Here is a 19,309-nt window from a genome sequence, read left to right as displayed (position 1 = left end):
AAGACATGAGCCTGGTTAAGATTAGGGAATCTCTGCCTCCCCTCTAGTCCTAGGTGTCTGCATGTAGCTGGGGAAAGAAAGTCTGCTGCATAAATGAGACTTTGGGGGAAAAAAAGGCTTTCTCTCAAGTTTTTTTTATCCACAGAGATCTTTTGTAGGGTAAATCAGCCAAAAGTTAAAAGAAGAAATGTTTCATATCTGGAACAGTCAATGAATTCAAGAGGTCATTATAGTGCTAAGGTTCTTAATCCCCTCTCAAGCAGAGGAATGTTTAAATTGGTGAGAAACAGGGGTCAAGTCCAGGCAGGTATTTCAGTGCCTAACTTGTACTGACATTAATGGGAATCGGGGTCTCTGGGGAGGAATTGTGGGCCTGGGCCTGTTTACCATTCCTTTAGCTGAAACAGGGCTGGTGCTGCACTTGTGTTACAACATGTGCATGTTATTATTCTTTTCAAAGCAAGGCCTTTCCTTGTAGGCTCTTCAGCATTTCTCGAATGTTTTGTCCTTCCAAGATTGGTGTGAACAGATTCTGCAGCAAGCTCATGCTGGGCAAAACCCACTTGCCAGAAAAATAAGCAAAAAACCGGAATCCAGTGATTGATTTCAGGTAGTGATCAAATAGCCAGGTGTCAGCTGTGATTTGAAAAGCTGCATGGGGCATTGTGAGCTCCAAACTGCACAGACCCAGGTGAATTCCTCGGAACCCCTTTTGTGCCTCCAGAGCACTGTGCTCATCAAGGTGCTTAAACCAGGAACTTTTAGTGCATTCAGTGGGAATTCTGCCAGAGATTTGAGTGGAGCCAAGCCTAGCTGGCTCTACCTGCTGACATTTTCGATCTGTTTAACGATGCTCCCCCTACATGAAATGCAGGAGAAACAAAAGGCGTACAAAGAAATCCCTTTGGGCTCTCCATTTGCAGGAACCCCCCCTGCCAGATGCATCCAGCATTTTCTCCCGGAGTGCTAACCAAAGTGGTGCCAGTTTATGTGGGGCAGGAGGACAGAATGTTTTCCAGCTCGCCCTGCAGGGTGGTGAGGACGGACCCTGGGGCTGCCACAGCCTCCTGCCGCTCGTTCCCCTCCAACACCGATCAGAACCCCTGGCCACAAGGTGGGGCTGGCTCTTTGCAGGATCAGGCACAGCAGAGCCAAAACCTTTCCATGAGCTGCCTTTCCTTGGGGCTAACCATTAATAGATACACACACAGCTTTCCAGGGAGCTGATAACTTTTAACCTTCTCCTGTGTCCCAGCCGAGCGCGTTCCTGCCCCTCTGATGGAGCATTACTGAACTCTGGCGATTGGGGCATATTTTTTGGGATGGCTCGTGGCTGGAGATGCCCATCACCATTTTCAGTTCAGCACATCAGTGAGCCCCTCCTGCAGACAGGCAGCCAAGTGCCTCCCAGCCTGCTCCAGAGGATGTAGGCACACCAAAACTTGGCCAGGTTTGGCCAAGCTGGCCTCAAACTCCATCATCCCTGTCTCAGCTTTATGTACCACAGAGGAAAGTCTCCCCCTTGTACCTCCCTCACTTTCCAGCCCAGCAGCTTCAGGCATGGACTAGCTCAGAGATTTATTCTGAGCTCTGCCTTTTTTCATCTATTAGAGAGTCAAAATTTGGTAAAAAACCCCTTTGGGTGCTGCTCTCTGCTTCACAGAAATGTTGCAATGCGGCTCTTCAGCAGGTCAGGAGTTGTTTGAGAGTAGTGTTGCTCTTGAGTATCTGAGAACAGAGGTATTTTTACCATCTTTACATGGTAAAAATATCTATTTTTATAGCAGGCAGCAGCAACATGTGCTGCATCTTTAGCCAGAGAATAGAAATAGGATTAAATTTATTATTGTAATTTTTGGCACGTGGTAGTTGCCTATTACTAACAAGCATTTTGTGTGAATTGTAATTTTTTTTACAGCTTCCTTGGAAAAAGAAAGAGACAAGCTTTTTCCATGGAAGTGAAAGCCCCAGCAGCCGGGTCTGTGCCTCACTTGTGGGAGGGGGCAACATGGGGATGGCAAAGCTGCACAGTGCCCACACCTTGTGTCTCTGTCCCCTCTTTCCCACCATGGCACAGCCAGGAGGAACAGCAAACAGCATGGTGAGGACCTGGAAAGGAAAATGAAGTGTTTTCCTAGCACAGGAACTGTTTGCAACACGGTGGAGGTTTCCAATGTTCAGGTGAGTTTGCCTTTTATTTCTCATCCCTGATCCTACACCCCAGTTTGCCCCTAGCTCTCCTAAAGCTCCTTTTCATTAAAACCATAAATCAGTCCACTTTTTTGCCATCTGAATTCCAGTTTGGCCATCCTTTGTTGCATGGAGGGTTGCTTGGACCAAAGGACTGAGGGGTGTTCAGGACCTGCTGTGCACCATGAAACCAGGCTGCACCTGGATTCCTATCCAGCCATTTGACTCCTGGAAAGAGGCAATCTCAGATGTCTCAGCTGGTCTTTGCTGCACACTAGAGAGCTGTGCCTGGGATCCTGACCTTACTGCAGGTATGGTGGCTGAATGAGGTGTACCAATAATGGGGCTGTAAGGAGTCACATCCAGACAGATGATGTTTCTTCCAGCTGGAGCTGCTAGGAAGCAGCAAACCTAAACTTGTGCCACAGAGTCTGGAAATGGGAGAAAGTCAGAGATGTCCCAGGATTTTGCTGCTGGAGAGTGGCTGTATTTTGTGAAACACTAAGGCAGAGATGGAGCTTCACCCTGCAGCAGGCTGTGGCTTTTGAAAGGGCCTGGGAGTGGCTCAGACTTGTGCAGAGAGAAGGAATCACCACTGAAAATCAGAACCTCTTTAGTGCCATGGCAGACATCTAGATGTGACTCAGATGCTTTTATCCACCCTTCCTGCCCCAAGGAAAATAGGACAATGAAAACCTATCTGTAGAACACTAGAAGTATCTTAGATAAAAGATTTTATATAACTGATCATAAAAGAGACAGAGAATCAACTTATAATTACATCACTTTAAAATCCATACCCAGGTCAGACACCCTGGGTTTATGTTCTGTTTTAACCACAGGTTAAAGTGTAAGTGATAAGAAAATGAACATAAAGATCAAGCCTTTCCAAATAGGGATTTCCCTCTCTCTGTTACAGAAAAACTGTGTAGTGATACTGAAAAGCCAAGTCCAAGGGCCTCGGCAAGTATTTATGGGCTGTGGCACGTAAACACTTGAAGGAGCCTGAGGGATCTCATGGACTTTGTGATCCTCAGGAATGGCATTTTGTAGACAGGATGGTCAAGAAAGAAAGGACCCAGGCTGTGGTGGTGGCTGTTCTGGAGATGAAGGGAGTCTTTGCTGTAGGTCATCCTTTCATAATCCCCAGGAGACAGAGCCCTTTTTCAATTCTCTTCCCAAAACCTTGGTGCTGCCTCAAACTCATCTTCTACTGAGTCCATAATGATCCTGTTGAGACATGGGCACCAAAAGCTTTTTTCTCAATCCCTTATTCAGAACAAGGGAATCCCAGGAGAAAGATCAAGGGGTTATCTGGTTTCATATATGAAGGAAATCTTTTTTTGGGGCATCTACTGCCACCCCATGCTTGACTCCAGAAAAACAACCAGGGCACATTGCCACCTGCAAGCAGGAAGGTTTTATACCAAAACTTCTCTGTGGATCTCATCTCAGGCCACACATTACCCCTGCTCATGCCTCATTTCTTAGTTGGTGGCCAAGCTGAGGGACACAAGGCTGCCTTCTGTTTCTGGAACTGAGCTGCCCACCTCATGTTCACCATGAATTCCCCCTCTTGGTGTTACAGATGTTTGTTTGGCCATTTGTGCAGTTACATCCTCTTTGCTGCTGCATGTGGGGCAGGAGCACGGCACCAGCTTCAGAGAAGGGTGTTTACATTCTTCTCATTAGGGAAGCCACAGCATTCCTCCCCTGTGGCTCCTGGGGTCCTCCCTGTACACAGCACACAGTGATGCTGGTCACTGGTGCTATACTGGGATAGGATAAGCCACCTGTGACTCTGCAGGACCTTCAAAGGATTTGGCTTGAAAAACATGATGGCTGATAGCAGATGTTGAGCATCAACAATATCTTACTGCTCAAAAGGTGCACAGCAGTGGCTCCTGGCCTTCCCCCTTCTCTTGGGGTTCCTCAAGGGGGCTGTGGGACGAGGGCAGCCTGGGCACAGCAAGCACCAGGTGCTTGTGCCAGCGCCTGCAGAAAGAGTGAGCTGGGCCCCAGCTGAGCCCAGCTAAAAATAACCAGGGACTGGGGAGCTCCTGTGCCTGGCCTGGCTCTGGTCCTGCTGCAGCACATTCCTTCTGAAGGTACTGCTTGCCTCCTCAAGCCCTCTTCTCTGCCCCTTGAGATGCCACAGCTGAGTCTCAGAAGGTGTTCCCTTCCCTCCAAGGAGTTTCTTTACCCCATGGCCCTGCTTTTCCTTTCCCCCCTTGCTCATTTGCCACTTGCCCCTGGGCATCAGCTCCTCCAGCCACTGCTCCCAGGGCAGCATGGCAGGATGCAGGGATGAGGGATGAGTGTCTCCCTACTCCTGCAGCCAGGAATAGTTTAAAGCTCTCAAACATGAGTCTGTCCATGGATAGTCATAGTTGCAGTTGGGTCTTGGGGTATTTGGGCATAACCAGAAGATCCAGGTCTACACAAGGCTTCGCTGGGTAGTAATGCAATTACCCAGGAATTGGGTACTTTAACTCTTGCAAGTGCAGGATCTGCATTTCACTTTCTTTCCTTTTTTTTTCCCCCCACAGGAATATAAAATATTCCACAGAGGAACAGCCTGCTTTGAAGTCCCCACACACCACATCTTGCACGTCCAGGTCAGCCCCAACATGGCCAGTATTAATTTCATTATTAATAAAGGGTGACAGCATGCACCTTATGTTTTTGGGGCAACAGGGAGAGCTGATGCTGTCCCTTTCCCTAAGCACAGCCAAAAGCTTGAGAGCAGCTTGTGGGTTACTGCCTGTCCCATGGCCATGGCAGAGGTTTTGGTGAGGCATTTAGCGATATTTTTGCACTGGTTGCAAGCAGTAGGGTTGTGACGCTCGCACAGCCAAACCAGGACTTGTTTTGATTTAGCGGCCCTGGTACAGCTAATATGTAACAACTTTAGTGGGTGTGTATTTCCTAGAACAACAAATAGTCACTTTAAACCCAAACCTGGTTTCTCCCGGGGGTATGAAGAGGTTGAAGAAATCAGCAAGGTTTGTGAGAGGAGCTTTGGGAATCCATGCAAGTAAGGGGGAATTTTGGCAGGTGGTATTGTAGTTAATCACTTCTGTCTGAGAACATGTGTTTTAAGCAAGATCTGATGGTGAGATCTAGCAGACATGAGGGTGTCATGAAGGTCTGCAGGTCATGAGTAAGTTACCTGTTACTATAAACTGCTTTTAAAACCAATGATCAGCTCTAGGGATGACTTATGATTTATTTTAAAAGCAGAAAACTACAGAAAGCTCTCCAGCAACGCAAACACGATCACAATCCGGTTCCTCCTCTCGATCCGAAGTGTTGATGTCCCAGCGCCGGGGGCGTGGACCGTGCCCAGAAGCCGCCGGACCGTGAGTGCAGCGGGTGCCGTGGCTCAGAGAGCCCTTCAGCAATGGACACAGAAACGGACACAGCCTGTTTGCACAGCGAAAATCCCTGCGGCGGCAAAAGCGCCACGTAAGAGCGGGCAGTGACCCGTGGGGAATGAGTGCGAGCCCGGCTGCGAGCGGAGAGCCGGGCGCGCATTCCTCGTGTGCCTGCGGGTGCATCGGCGCTGCTGCTCCCGTGTCCGTGTGTCTGCGCACGCCGTGTGTCTGCCCGTGCCCGCCCGGGCGGCTGCATGTGCATCAGCAGAGGCAGCCTGTCCGTGTCCGTGTGTCCGTGTCCCGTGTCCGTGTCCCGTGTCCGTGGGCCCGGCCGTGCCCGCGGGTCCCGCTCCGGACGGGGCTACGCCTCCCTGCGCGGGGCGGGGAGGCGGCAGCGCACCCTCGCCAGCGGGACAGACACGCACAGACAGACCCACGGACAGCCGGACAGCGGCACCGCTCACCGCCCCGTGCCGTGCCGTGCCGTCCCGCCGCCCCCGGGCAGCTCCGCGGCGCCGCCCCCGCCTCCTCCTCCCGCCGCCGCCGCCGCGGCCGCACAAAAGGCGGCGGGGAGGGCCCGGCCGGGAAGGGCAGCCCGGCCGCCCCGGCCGCCGCACCATGCCCCGCCGAGGGGGGCTGCCGGCCCCCGCCGCCGCCCGCCGGCCCCCCCCGCTCCTCCTCTTGCGCCTCCTCCTCCTGGCCGCCCCGCTGCAGCCCGGCAGAGGTAAGGGCCGCTCGCTGCCGCCGCCCCGGGCCCCGCCAGCGCCGCTCCGGAAGGCGGCTTGGCCCCCAGACCCGCCTCGGTGCGCTCCGTTACCGTCCGTGCGCTGCGCTCCTCTCGCCCCCTTCCCGCTGCCTCCCCCGCCGTGCGCCCGCAGCGGCGGGACGCGCTTCCCGCTGTCCCCGCTGTCCCCGCTGTCCCCTGCCCGCGATGGCACTGCCGGGGCTCTCCGCGCATCCCCCCCGGCCCCGTCCCGCCTGGCTCCGGCAGCGCTGCGGGGCACGGACCGCATCCGCGGGGTGTTCGCCTTAAAAAGCACGGAACTGCTATTTATGCCGCTCGCTCTATGTGTATTCCTAATGGGAGCGGCTGCAGCCACTTCTGTTCAGGGTGAGCACTTCCCGGGGTGTTTGCCTGGTGTGATAATCGATGGGATGAGGAGCAGCAGCAGAAAGCCGCACACGGCTGTGCCCTGCCAGACACCGGGATCCTCGCTCTCACCTTGCATCGTTCCTCCCTTGCACCCAGACAGAGGTCCCTGTCCCTCGTGGGGATGCCCTCGGTTTGCACACGCACACGTGAACTGCAGTGCAGTTTGTAACTCTGCTCCAGCACTACTGGAAATAGGGTTTCCCCCCCTCTCTGAGCATTTGGGGAAACTTTTTTATAAGAAGGGACCCCACAAAATGCCTAAGTCCACCATTCCAGTACTTACTCTAAGTGCTTGATATTTTAATGAGTAGTGTTAGGAAGAGGCTCATCTTGCCGAGTGCTGTGGCACATAATTGCAAAAGCTCAGGAGAAGTTTTCCTAATTTTATTTTTTTTTGTGTGCCTGATCCATGAAAGTGATGGTTCAGTATTGTAGCAGACCATCTCGGGTCTCTTAAAATGCTTATTGCAAGCACTGATAAAATGCTCCTTTTTAATGCTTAGCTGTATAAAGTGCATCACTTTTTTTTTTCTTTTTAAATCTGTCTTCCCTAAGCAAGCCAGTACATTCACCTCTGTTTGTGGAGCTGCCCAAACTAGGATTTCTTGCAGAACAGGTTTAAAATGAGGTCTGATTGCCTGGAGCATCTTTATGAGTAAATTTGATGAGTACCTTTCATCAGAGTTTCCTATCTTGCTCTGCATCTCTAGTTTGATCTATCAAAATCTCTGCTGTCTAGTGGGATGCACTGTCATCTTCTACTTTTTTGGTCTCTCCTGCAGCTCAGTCCAAGGCAAGGATGTAATTTGGAGATGTTCTTTGTGCTTGCTGGACACTACTGTGCAAAATAAGTAGGGTGCAGGCCTTAGGAATCAGTGGCATCAGTGTGAAGGACTGTATGTGGGCAGTGCAGGGAGTGGATTATTCACCTCCAGAGTAATCCCAGCTAAACCCTGGATGGAATTTTCCCCATTATGAGAAGTTCAGTTGATTTTTCAGGAGTGGTTTCATTAAATGTGCCACAGTCCAAAGAGCAGACTGAGTTCCTTCCAGTCTCAGTGGGTGACTTGCCCCAGCATCTGCAAGGGTCTGGACTGGCATGAGCATCATCAGGTCCTTTCTCTGCTGGATTTGGGAAAGACTGCACTGGACCAAGCACAGCAAAGACTTGCATCTGGAAAACCCTGCGTGTTTCTAACTCCAACTCAAAAAGCTCAGGTTTCAGTCTAAAATTGGAGGGCTTCACAAAGCTGTGTTTTCACAACAATGCTGGAAATGGTTTAGCGTTGCTGCAGAGTGGAAAGAAAAGCATACTTGGAGACTTCAAAAGCTGCCACCGGGAGGAATGTCACCCCATGGCTGGCCACAGGAGCGTGGGCTGCTTTGGTCATGGCACGCACTGCAAGGAGGAGACTTGGTTTTCATTCAGCTCTTACTGTGACTAAGTAAACTCTCAAAAACCAGCAGTCAGGAATGGAGGTAAATATTTCCATGCGGATGGGCGAGTGAAGCTGTGGGAGAGCCAGGCCTGGGTAGCCAGGGTAGAAATACAAGTATTTGCTGTGTAAAGCCCATTATTTTAGCTGGGTTACCCTGTGCACAGCTGCCAGAGCAGCAGCAGCTCTCAAGGACAGGCTTTGGGCCATGTTGTAGGGTTTGTAAATGCAAGTGTTAATTGCTGTCTAAATTTTAACTCAGCTGAACAAGTTACATTTTGTTTTATGCTACTTATTTATGTTTTGAGCTCTTGTAGTGTCCAGGAGCTGGAATATCACTTCTGAATGCAAAAAAGGAATGAAATGCCTGGGGGTGTGGTAACAGCCAGAAGGAAAAAAAAAGCCCACACTCTTAAGAAGGCTCTTGTTTGGCATGAATGAGCCCAAGGAGCCTGTTTGAATGAGAGCCATAGAGGGAGTGCAGGGCTTGGCTCTCTGGGGTTAGAGCTAACCACCTTGTGGGCAGCAGGGACCCGCCAGTGCAGGGCTCTGGCACGGCCAGCCCTCTGCAGGGACTGACAGGACCTGCTTATCCTCTTTTTGTTTTTAGTCCAGGGCATGCCAGGTTTTCCTCCAGCTGTCCAGCTTGATTCACTGCTTCCTGTGCTCACAGCTCAGCCCCTTATGGAGCGACCCAGGCAGCCACTGCTTTCCATTTCTTGGCACAGTATTCACATGGGATGCAGCAAAAATTATTCTTCCAAAGCTCTCGGGGCAGAAAGTTCTTGGGTCAGGAGAAAACTTCATGGGACTCTTCAGCAGCTGTTGGCAACTCTGTGGAATTTGCAGATTACACCCAGCAGCAGCGTGGTGCACTAGTTTCTGAAGATGCAACTGGCTGAAAATAGAGGCCTGACAATGCTTTTATTGACATTTGGATTGGAAAAAATAGCAGATTGGGAGTTCAAGCCTGAGGCATTTCATTTGGAGTGTGCAGCCTGTGTGCTGAAACCTCAGCTGAAGATTTCTTTAATCATTTATTGACAGTGGAAGTTAATAGCTGAACCCGGGGGAGCTGGGCCATCAGTGGCGTGGAAGGGCACATTCATAGCCACAGGCAAGCTTGAACAAGCTGCTGCATTCAGAGCCCATACCATTGATGTCTACTTTGGCTTTACTTGTGTGGTTCCACTTCATTTATAAAGCCCAAAGTGCAAACTGTGGATTTTTTAAGTGAAACCTGCTTGGACCCCTTGTGCTGCAGGACAGCAGCAACCCAGGAGCAAAGAGCATCAGCCTGGCTGGTGCTGGGATCACAGCAGGGAGAGCCCTTGGTGCCCTTCCACCCCTGCTGCCTTGGACATGTCCCAGTGCAAACACACTGCAAGGCTTAACCTGGATATCCTGTGGAAATGTCTCTTGTAGTAAAATAAAAGTAATGTACTGCAATGTGAGTCCACTGTGAGAATCACCTCAGGAAGGGGAGATGAGTATGTTGCAAGAGCGCTTTAATATGAAAATTATGGGGAGAGGTTTCCCCATATATCCAGCTAGAAAAAATGAGAAGATAAGTCTAAAGATGTGTCTTTAAAAGTCAGCATCTTGGGCTTTTGGACAGCCAGCTCCACATTTCAGAGTGGTCAGACAGTTATTGAGTTCTGCCTACAGCAATGGGAGTGTTTGATTTGGCATATGAGTAGCTGGACTCTATGATTAACCAGACACCAGTGAAATGGAGTAAAGAAAAATCACCAGATTCAGTAATTTTTTAGAGGTTCTCAGCACCCCAAAGGAAGTTTCTGTCCTTTTCATTTACCTTAGGGTAGGAAAAGAAAACAACACCTCCTTACAGGTGAAGAGAGATTTACAGCTTCTCCTGCCTTTTAGGCTCCTGGGAGATTATTTGCTCTTGTTTGGATTTACAGTGTGTTTAGCATTAAGAATGTCTCAGAACCCCCCCAAGCCCTGTTTTGGAGTGGAATAACCATTCAGCCCACACTGTTCTCTCTTGCTGCAGGTCTCAATCTGTGCACCAGTGGAAGCGCCACGTCCTGTGAAGAGTGTCTCCTCATCCATCCCAAGTGTGCCTGGTGCTCCAAGGAGGTAGGTGGGCACACCTTGTTTGACTTTCATGGTTTTTGTGGTGCTGGAAGGGAGCTCTTTTCCCACCTTGCCTATTCCTGACTTGCCACAAGGGCTGAGTGAGGGCAGAGGATGCTCCATGCCGAGTGTATTTTGGGTGTGTGGGACTCCTCAGCTCTTTGACATCATAGGAAATAAGTCTCTGACCCCACTTTGACCCCCACACACCCTCACAGAGCAGCACTGTTCCCTCAGTCCTTCTGCCCCTTCAATTACCTTCTTGTTTCCAAGATGCTGGGTCCCTGCATGGGCTCTGTGTTTCAGGGAGCCTTGCTCCAAAGCTCTCTCCCCAAAAAGCCCCAAGCCCCTGGCTGGTGTCCTGCTACGTGTCCCTTGTCGTGTGGCCTGGCATGGGCTCTTTGTCTGTAACAAAGATAAATTCTCCTTTCTGAATCTATTGTGTCATTTAGGGGGGGTGGCCCATGCTTCTGGCATGGTGCCAAGAGTTTCACAGAGTAACTGAGCACTTCAGAGAGGGAAAATACATCCTTGTGCTGGTGCTGAAGCTGCTTATCCATAATTCAGCTGCACCTCCTGGTTTATGAGCAATTGCAAATTCCTTCCCCTGTTCCCTAGGGGCTGCTCATGAGTTTAGGTCTATATATATATAATCCAATATATGTCTTATCAAGCAGACTTACAATTTCTAGAGAAAATGATGTGTGAAAGCCCTAATAATGTTTGATGCATAGAAAGCAATTGTCTGTTTAGTGCCTGTCCTGGGTGTTCAGGAGAGAAGTATGGATGCTTTCAGATGCATGGAAAAATCTGAGAAACAGGCTGGCACAGCTGCTGTGTCAGGAATCAGCTTTGGGATGGGAGAATCCCAAAGAGCAGTAGGTGGTCTTGAACCTCTGGATGGGCATGGCCAGTGGTGATGCTGTTCTGTTCCCTGCTGGCCCTTATTCCTCTAGTGTGGCCATCCCTGTCCCCTCCTGGGCCCTCACCTCCCCTGGTGCTGCTGAGCTGAGGATGATGATGCTGATCTATGTCCCCTCTGCTGTTCCCCTCCCTGCCTGGGGTAAATGCCAGCTCCAGGGCAGAGGATGGGTGGGGATGGATGTGGGGTGAAGGTGGCTTCCAGTCCCTGTGGTTTGGGTCCTGGGGGCTGCCCCAGGCACTGTGTGTGTTTCCGTGGATGTTTCACTGTTTCACTGCAAGCTGCAGCTCTGCAGGGAAAACCCTGTAATGCTGCAAACACCAAACAGTGTCACAGCTTTCCCGGGTTATTTTTTCCAGCCAGGCAATTGGTGTGCAGAAGGGAAAGGGTAAAGCAATAGATCTTGCTTCTGAGACATCTTGTAAACAGCTGTAAGAGCTCCTCTTCCAGCCAGCTAATCTGTGGTGGTGAGATTGGATCCAGGAACGCTGGCTATTAAGCTATGGGTACCCAATGGACTGTGCTTTTTTTGGGTTTTTTTCCTTTACTTGGCATCGAAAGACAACTTTCTGCAGAATGCTGCGAGTGGAAATGTTTATCTGGTGGTCACTGTGACCACTAATTGTACTAATGGGACTGGCAGCCCGACTCTTATAATGCAAACAGGATAGTTACTGATAAAAAAAGAAAATTCCTGACTGGAATGGAGGGGCCAAGGAGGAAGATGGGTGTTTACAGGGAAGTCCTGTAGTACTTCCTGACCTTTAGCCTGCAGAAGCTATTTAAAAATACACAGTTCAAGGTGTTTTGTGCCAAGAGCTATGTGTTCAAAAGCTGCTGTTCCTATTACATGCTACATGCTAAAACTTAGCAAGTTCTTATCCTAATTCTGTATTTTTTGGTGGGTTTTTTTGATTTTTTTTTTTTTTTTTTTTTTTTTTACGAATGTACTGTTTGAAACTAATTATTTCTCTTTAGCTGAGATCATCAGGTGAGGTAATGGGATTTCCAAGATACCTGGAGTTTTTCAACTTCAGAAAGTTTTAAAGTAATATTATAAACTCTATAATATCCACCTTTGTTTCATAGTCATTTCACCACCTTATTCCCTTTCCCTCTGCTGCAGCCTAGTCAGGTTTATTAAATTTATTAGATAACTCTTAATGTGTTTTCCTTGGCTCTTTCCATTGGCTGCAGTTTGCTGTCTGTGTTTCCTGGATGCATATATGCCAGTCAAATCTTATAGTTCTGCTGCTCTTTAAATATCAGGGGTAAGATATTGGAGTGTGTTCCACAGATTGCAGCTGTGCTGTGGTAGAACCTCAGTCAGCTGATTTGTGTGTATTTTGTGCTCTCTTTGCATTTGCTTTACTGGTTTGTGAGCAAATTGAGCCAGCTTTTATCGACTTTGCAAGCAACAATTAATAATTTTGTCAGGAAATATAGATAGTAGAAGTCAATCAGTACATGTATAATTCTATATATAATGTATACAGTATGTTTAGAGATGTCTGTAATACAGTTTATATATATATATAAAATTATATATAATATATATTTTATATATATTATATATATAAAATATATATAATATGCATTGTGTATAATATATTTATTTATATTTATAGCTATATTTATAACTACATTGTATAGTTATATATAAATTGATCTTCATGTATATGTACACCTTCTTGTATTTCCTTTGGGGAAATATTTGGAAAATATCACTTGGTGGTACCATCATACCAGATTCTTTGGGAGCTCTCTCCCAATAGTTTCCCAGGAGGGATAAGGTTTCCTGAATTTACACTGCCCTGAATTGTGAGGGTAAGGGGATGTGTAAAGATAGATCTTGCAGCAGAGCAGGCAAGGTGCTCTCATTTTATGACTGCCACCTCCTAACCTGTTGGTACAGGGTGCATCTCATCCCCTGCCTTGGTTGGACTTCTTTCCACTCCTGCTTGTGCTCAGCATCCCTGTTCCCATCCAAAGGGATGATGATGGGTGAGCTGAGGACAGCAGCTTCTGGTGTGCAGCAGCCCTAGAGCCTCCCGGGGCTGCTGAGCTAACCACAGGTCTCTGGGCTCTTGGAAATTTGGGAGCAGGCATCGATTCTGCTGGCTTGTGGAAGAATACCTTCAAAGGCAGGCCTCAAGGGTGGTGATTTCAGTGGCACTTAGAAGAGGAGGTGTGAATATGTGGCCCTAACCATCACCTGAGCATGCCTTGAAGCAGGGCTCTCTGAGGGAGGATGACTCCTGGTGTGATGGAGGCTGCTGCAGCCTGTCCATCCATGCCGGAACTGAGGAATTGCAGGGTCTAGGAGAGGCTGGAAATGATGAGAAATTGCTGGCATGGTGCTGGTGAAATATTCCGACTGGAAGCTGCACGCTGGCCTGTGGGGTTGCTGTATCTCTGTGGCAGCCTGGTTTCCATGTGTGGGACCAGAGGATGCTTGTGGAATTTTTTGCAGTGGCACCTGGTTCCCCAGGCTGAGCAGGATTTTTTGGGTTTGCTGGGGAGAACAGGGAGCTCAGGAAGTGGCTTCAGTGCTGTCCTCTGAGCTGCCAGGGCAGGTGTGAGAGACAGGTGGGAGTTTTAATTGTGATAAACCTTCCTGGGGTGACTGCTGGGGGTGAAGCTCTTCAAAAGAGCATTTGGGAGTACCAGTATGGGGGGGAAATGTCACCATTACATTTTCTTTTTTGCTGCTTTGGAGAGCAATGTACCAGTGTGCAGAGACTCCTCTTGTTTGTTAGACAAAGTGGATGAGCTGTGTTCATCTGTCCATTACCTATGTGGATGCATTTATGTGTGTACCTGGAAACCAGAGATGCACATTAATTAAACTGAAATGTCTTTTTTGAGTAAGTGAATTGAAATTTCCCCAGTGCCACCCTCTGGTGCTTTTACCCCATCCTCTTCCGTCTCAGAAATGTATGCCTAGAGAATGGGGAAAGAAAGTTAAGGATGTTCCTAAAGGGAGCATGTCAAGTTTTTGGTTTTTTTTTTTTTTTTTTTTTTTTTTTTTTTTTTTTTTTAATGGAGAAAGCAGGCATGTTTCAGATGGAATTAATGCAGAACTGGATTGATTAAAGTGAAAAATGATTGAGATCTTCATCAAAAAGAACAGGATGGACTGAATGATAGGGACATGTCTAGTCAGGAATTAGGTATTAGATACAGTGAGTGCTATTCTCCATTTTTATAGCATGAACGGAGCAATTTGTCTTCAAACTGTCAAATTGATGAGCATGTAATTGTCCCACTGTTGTCTCCATTCATCCTGTCTGCCTGTGTGCATTCCCCTTTGTGAGCTTCTGTGCACCGACCAGGGGGCTGGAGCAGCCAGAGTGACTGACAGGGGCTGGGGATCCATCTTCCAGAGTGCTTCCAGAGTGGAGCTGGGTACTGGGAGAGCAGGAGAGCATCTCCCCCCCTGCTGCTTGGTGGATAGGCCCAGGGGAGCACCTGGACCCCACCAGGTCCTTGCTGATTCCAGGTAAAACCACATCTGGGAAAAACTCTTCTCCAAGACTGCCTGAAATGTGCTGCTCTGAAAGGCTGGGCGTTGTTTTCAGTTTCATGAGAGATTCTGATTTTTATTTTGTCATGCTGGAGATGATTTAAATAGTCCCAGTCCTCCTTTTTTGGAAGTTCATCTGTTTACACAGCGCGTTCCAAGAAATTTGTGTTCGCATCCATCTGATGCGCCGTCGTCGGTTTCTTGGCTGGAGCCTGCTGCTGGATGCTGGAATGCAAACCTCTCATTTTTCAAATAGCATTGGGACCTTGCAGTGAGAAAAATGCAGCTGGAAGCCTCTGTCTGTGTCCCAGGGCCCCGTATCCAGGCTTGTCCTTGAGGGATCCCTGGAGATCACCCCATGAGCATCTGTCAGGAGCCTCTCCCTCCTTCATGTCTCTCCTGTCCTCTGCCATGCTGGAGTTTCAGCAATAAGTGAGGTTTATTCAGGCCCACACTGGTTTTGGCTGAGCAGCTGAAGGAGGGGCTGGCATGGCTGCAAGCATCTTCTCTGCATTATTTCATGTCATTTTAGTCCCTCAGCCCTGGAGCTGAAGAGTGTTGTCTCTATTGTTGTAGTGCAGAAGTAAGTAGGAATCGACTGTTGAAAACCCAGTAAATTTTGGGCATGTGGCTTGTTCCCTTTGGCACTTTTGGGGAGAAAAAAAAAAGGCATTCTAACAAACAGGCTCTTGCAAAAGGGTGCATTGTGTTCCCGGCTGTTCCTGAGCGCTGCCCTGCACAAGGCTGCTTTGTGCACCACGCACGGGGCTCGCAGCAAGGGCTGCAGCTCTGGGATGGGTGTTGGGAGGCTCCCGCCCATCCTTTGGGAAGGGGCCTCTGCCTGCACCTTGCTGCCTGTGCCTGACTCTCTGTGGTGGGCACAGTCTGCATTTTCACCAGCTCCTGGGAAGTTTCTCCCACCTCCCTTATTCCCCACACAGTGCTTGTGTAGGGATGCGTCTCACCCAGGGAAGAGGGAGCCACCCAGCCTGTCTTCAGCTTCACATCTTTACTTGGCCCTCTCTGGGTTGGTGGCTTGGTCCTGCTTCCCTCAGTGCCACCTCCTTGTTCTTTCTTCTGTCTTTTGCAAAGCTCCTTTGAGACGGTGCATGTGCATAAAACAATAGGGATGGCAATGGGCTGTCCCTGCAGCAAACCAAGTGCTTTGCCTTGCTCTCTTGTGGCCAGGGATGGGAACAGGTGCTGCTGCTGTGGCTGGGCTGAAAACACAGGCTCAAGTTTCTGTTTCAAAGCTCTGTGAGCAAACTCAGTGTTCAAATCCTCACAGAACTTCCTTTTTTGGTTGATCCTTTTGAAAGTCTCAAGGCTCAGTGTGGGCTCCTTCCAAGAACAGTCACCACAAAGGGCACCAGCTTCTCTTCGTAATCACCTGGTTGTTAGATACCAGCATGTCAAAACAAAGCCCCTGCTGTGGGATTGATGAATTCCCCTCCAGTTCCTTTTTGTCCCTCTTCTCCCCCCAGGATTTCAGCAGCACGAAGTCCATCACGTCCCGGTGTGACTTCCTGCAGAACCTGCTTGCAAACGGCTGCGCTGGAGCCATCGAGAGCCCCAGCAGCAGCATCAGTGTGCTGAGGAATGTGCCCCTGAGCAGCAAGGGCTCTGGCCAGAGCCACCTGGATGTCACACAGATCACTCCTCAGAAAGTGGCCTTGAGTCTTCGTCCTGGTGAGTCCCCAGCGGCTCCGTGGGGTGTGAGGGGAGGGAGAGAGGGTGTGACGGTGTTCACAGGGGTTTTTGGATGAGGGAAGAGATGAGGATCTGACTCCATGTTTCAGAAGGCTTGATTTATTATTTTATGGTATATATTACATTAAAACTATACTAAAAGAATAGAAGAAAGGATTTCTTCAGAAGGCTAGCTGAGAATAGAATAAGAAGGAATGATAACAAAGGCTTGTGGCTCGGACTCTCTGTCTGAGCCAGCTGACCATGACTGGCCATTAATTAGAAACATCTAACATGGGCCAATCACAGATGCCCCTGTTGCATTCCACAGATAACCGTTTGTTTACATTTTGTTCCTGAGGCCTCTCAGCTTCTCAGGAGGAAAAATACCAAGGGACGGATTTTTCATAAAAGATGTCTGCATCAGGAAGGGTGGCCAGGGTTTGCCAAGAGCACTTTGTAGCTTGTGGCCTTGTAGCCCACTAAAGCAGGTGATTGCTGGCCCCTTCCATACCTTTGAACTTTTCTGGTGAGTCACAAACAGGTTTGGGGCTGGGGCACATGTCCTCCATGAGAGGACACTGCTGTTGGGCAAAGTCAGTCAAAGCCCACCCACAACTGCTACCAGAAATGGCTTTAACACCTGCATGTGTTTAGGAGGAACCTGCTCGGCTTCAGAATGGAATCACTGTGTGGAAGGGGTTAAAATAACTTTGGTTCCTCTGCTAAGCTGACAGGGCATGACTCTAAACTGAGACAGATCCTTCTATAAATTGGAAACAAACCCACATATCTGTTTTCTGTCAGTATGCAAAAGAGCTACGGGATCAAGACAGAAGATGGAGATTTGAACTTGTGACTCAGGCCTTGGATTGTAGCCAGATCCCTCTTTCATTCTCCTGAGCCATCACTTTTCTTCAATCTCTTCCTTTTAATTAAAAATTAGAAGGGAACAGATCATCTGAGCTATGCGAGCATGCTTGTTATCAAAAGTTTTTGCATGGTGGGGGGAGGCTTTAATGTGGGTTTAGAATTCTTGAAAAAATTTGGCAGCTGACATTTCTGAAGAGGGAAAAAAGCTCTTTATTGCAAAGATAAGAAGCAAATATAAAAGCTTGATTCATTATAAGCTATTGGTGTGGGTTTCTTAGGCTTACAGTTTTGTGACAGCTCTCATGAGCATACAGAAAAGAGAAATATTGATGTTTTACTAAAGAAAAACAGGGGTTTGAACTGGTGCTTATGCTATTAGTGCTCTCCCAGAGCCTACCAGCTGCTGCAAGAGTTTTTGTTTCAGCTGTATAAGTTAGAAATTGTCATGTTTTTCAATTAACTTCTTCAGCTGTCATTGTCAGACCCTCAAATCTAAAAAAAAATGCTTCAAAGCCTTAAAATCAGATACCTGAAAGCAGTCACCACTGTTCATATATCTGAATGCATGGCTTCTGCCACTGAATGTTGTGTTAAAAAAGGGAGCAAAAGGGAGTTGTTGCTACTGCTGTTTCTTGAGGCAATTCCTGACAGAAAGGGCTGGCTCAGCTTCTGAATCTCATCTCCTGTGCATCCTCCACACACAGTGCCCAGTGCTCAGCAAATTCTGCTTTGCCAGTCCCCAGCAGTTTTGCCCATCCAGTGTCCACTGGCACAGTCAGTGCCAGGGTGTGGGGATCCATCTCCTGGGGTCTGGCTTTTTGCAGCCTTGGGCTGCACAGGGCTGGTGTGCTGCTTCTGCCCACCCTAGTGGGGACCCCACTCATGGCCATGCTCAGTTCTCTGTGGTGAGAAGCCCTCCAGGTCTGGGCTGAGCTGCAGGAATCACCTGAGGATCCCCACAGCAATTCCCAGTCTGAGCCAGTGAACTCCTCTCCCTGTGCTGCTCTTGCTGAGCATCACAGTCATTGCAGGAGGAGGGACAAACCTTGATGTTTGTGATAGTATCTCCCATTTTTGTTCTCTTTTTGATGTTGGGCAACACTTCAACTTCAAGATTATGACTTCCTAAACCCTTGGATTAGCAGGGCCAGTTTAAATTATCCATTAATCCTTGAGTTTGGGAGAACAGGTTTCACCCTGTGAACCCAAGACAAAAAGGAGACAACGTTGATTTAATTTTGGGCATGAGGGGTGTCCTGTTTCAGAGACAAATTCACACGGTGGCAGTCTGTGGCAATGGTGATCCTTTATTCTTAGACCACTAAGCAGAAGCAGAAGGGAGTGGATTGTCAATTGTTTGCTGTTCCCACCCAGGCAGTTTGATCTCATCATCCTGTGGCAGAAGTCACATCCCCAAATCTGTGTCCTCAGCTAAACTCCAAAGGCCTTAAATTGATGTTCTTACAGAGCAGCTTTTGAATTGAGCATTTAGTTTTTATAATATTGCTTTTTAATCTGGAGCCCAGCTATAAAGCAGCGTGTCCTAGTTAAAATAAATAGTAATAGTGTAAACAGACTTAAAAATGAATAGATGCAGCTGTATTGCTCATCAAGCCATAAGCCTCACCAAGCAGGAATAAGCTGGATAAGCATGATTGTTGAGTTTATGTTCTTAAATTGACCAAAATAAATTTTTCCAATTTCTGCACTGCTTCTGCATGATGGTATCCAAGAAAAATTTCTGAATTAAGCTCTAAATTTACAACTTTTCAGTAAAAGCCCTAAGGAGAGGATGATGGCAACAGTATGTGAGGAAGGAGGGGGCTGGATTATCCCTAGAAGTAATACTGTCCATAGAGAATAGTAAATTCTTTTGCACTTACATACATTAGCAATATTTTCTCTGACATAATTGGTTTGTGCAGTTAGGAATGAAAGAAGAACCAGCCACAGGATCCTGTTGGTTTTGGTGCTTCTCAGGGACTAATAAATTCGTAACTATTAAGAGAAGCACGTTTGATCACAGCATCCCAAATACCCTTT

General features: G+C 48.3%; 1 protein-coding gene across 1 annotated transcript in view; it reads left to right on the top strand.

Moving 5' to 3' along the window:
- The first annotated feature begins 6,080 nt into the window (after positions 1-6,080).
- The window catches only part of ITGB5 (integrin subunit beta 5), a 61,495-nt gene continuing 48,266 nt past the window's right edge, over positions 6,081-19,309 (top strand). The window contains exons 1-3 of the mRNA XM_059475903.1: positions 6,081-6,291; positions 10,174-10,259; positions 16,189-16,393. Coding sequence (XP_059331886.1) covers positions 6,186-6,291; positions 10,174-10,259; positions 16,189-16,393 — 397 coding nt within the window. The 5' untranslated portion in view covers positions 6,081-6,185. The remainder of the gene's footprint in view (positions 6,292-10,173; positions 10,260-16,188; positions 16,394-19,309) is intronic.

Source organism: Ammospiza nelsoni, chromosome 7 (genome assembly GCF_027579445.1).
Source record: "Ammospiza nelsoni isolate bAmmNel1 chromosome 7, bAmmNel1.pri, whole genome shotgun sequence".
Taxonomy (NCBI): Eukaryota; Metazoa; Chordata; class Aves; order Passeriformes; family Passerellidae; genus Ammospiza; species Ammospiza nelsoni.
The sequence above is the reverse complement of the archived record's forward strand: the minus strand, read 5'-3'. Positions and strand labels throughout refer to the sequence as shown.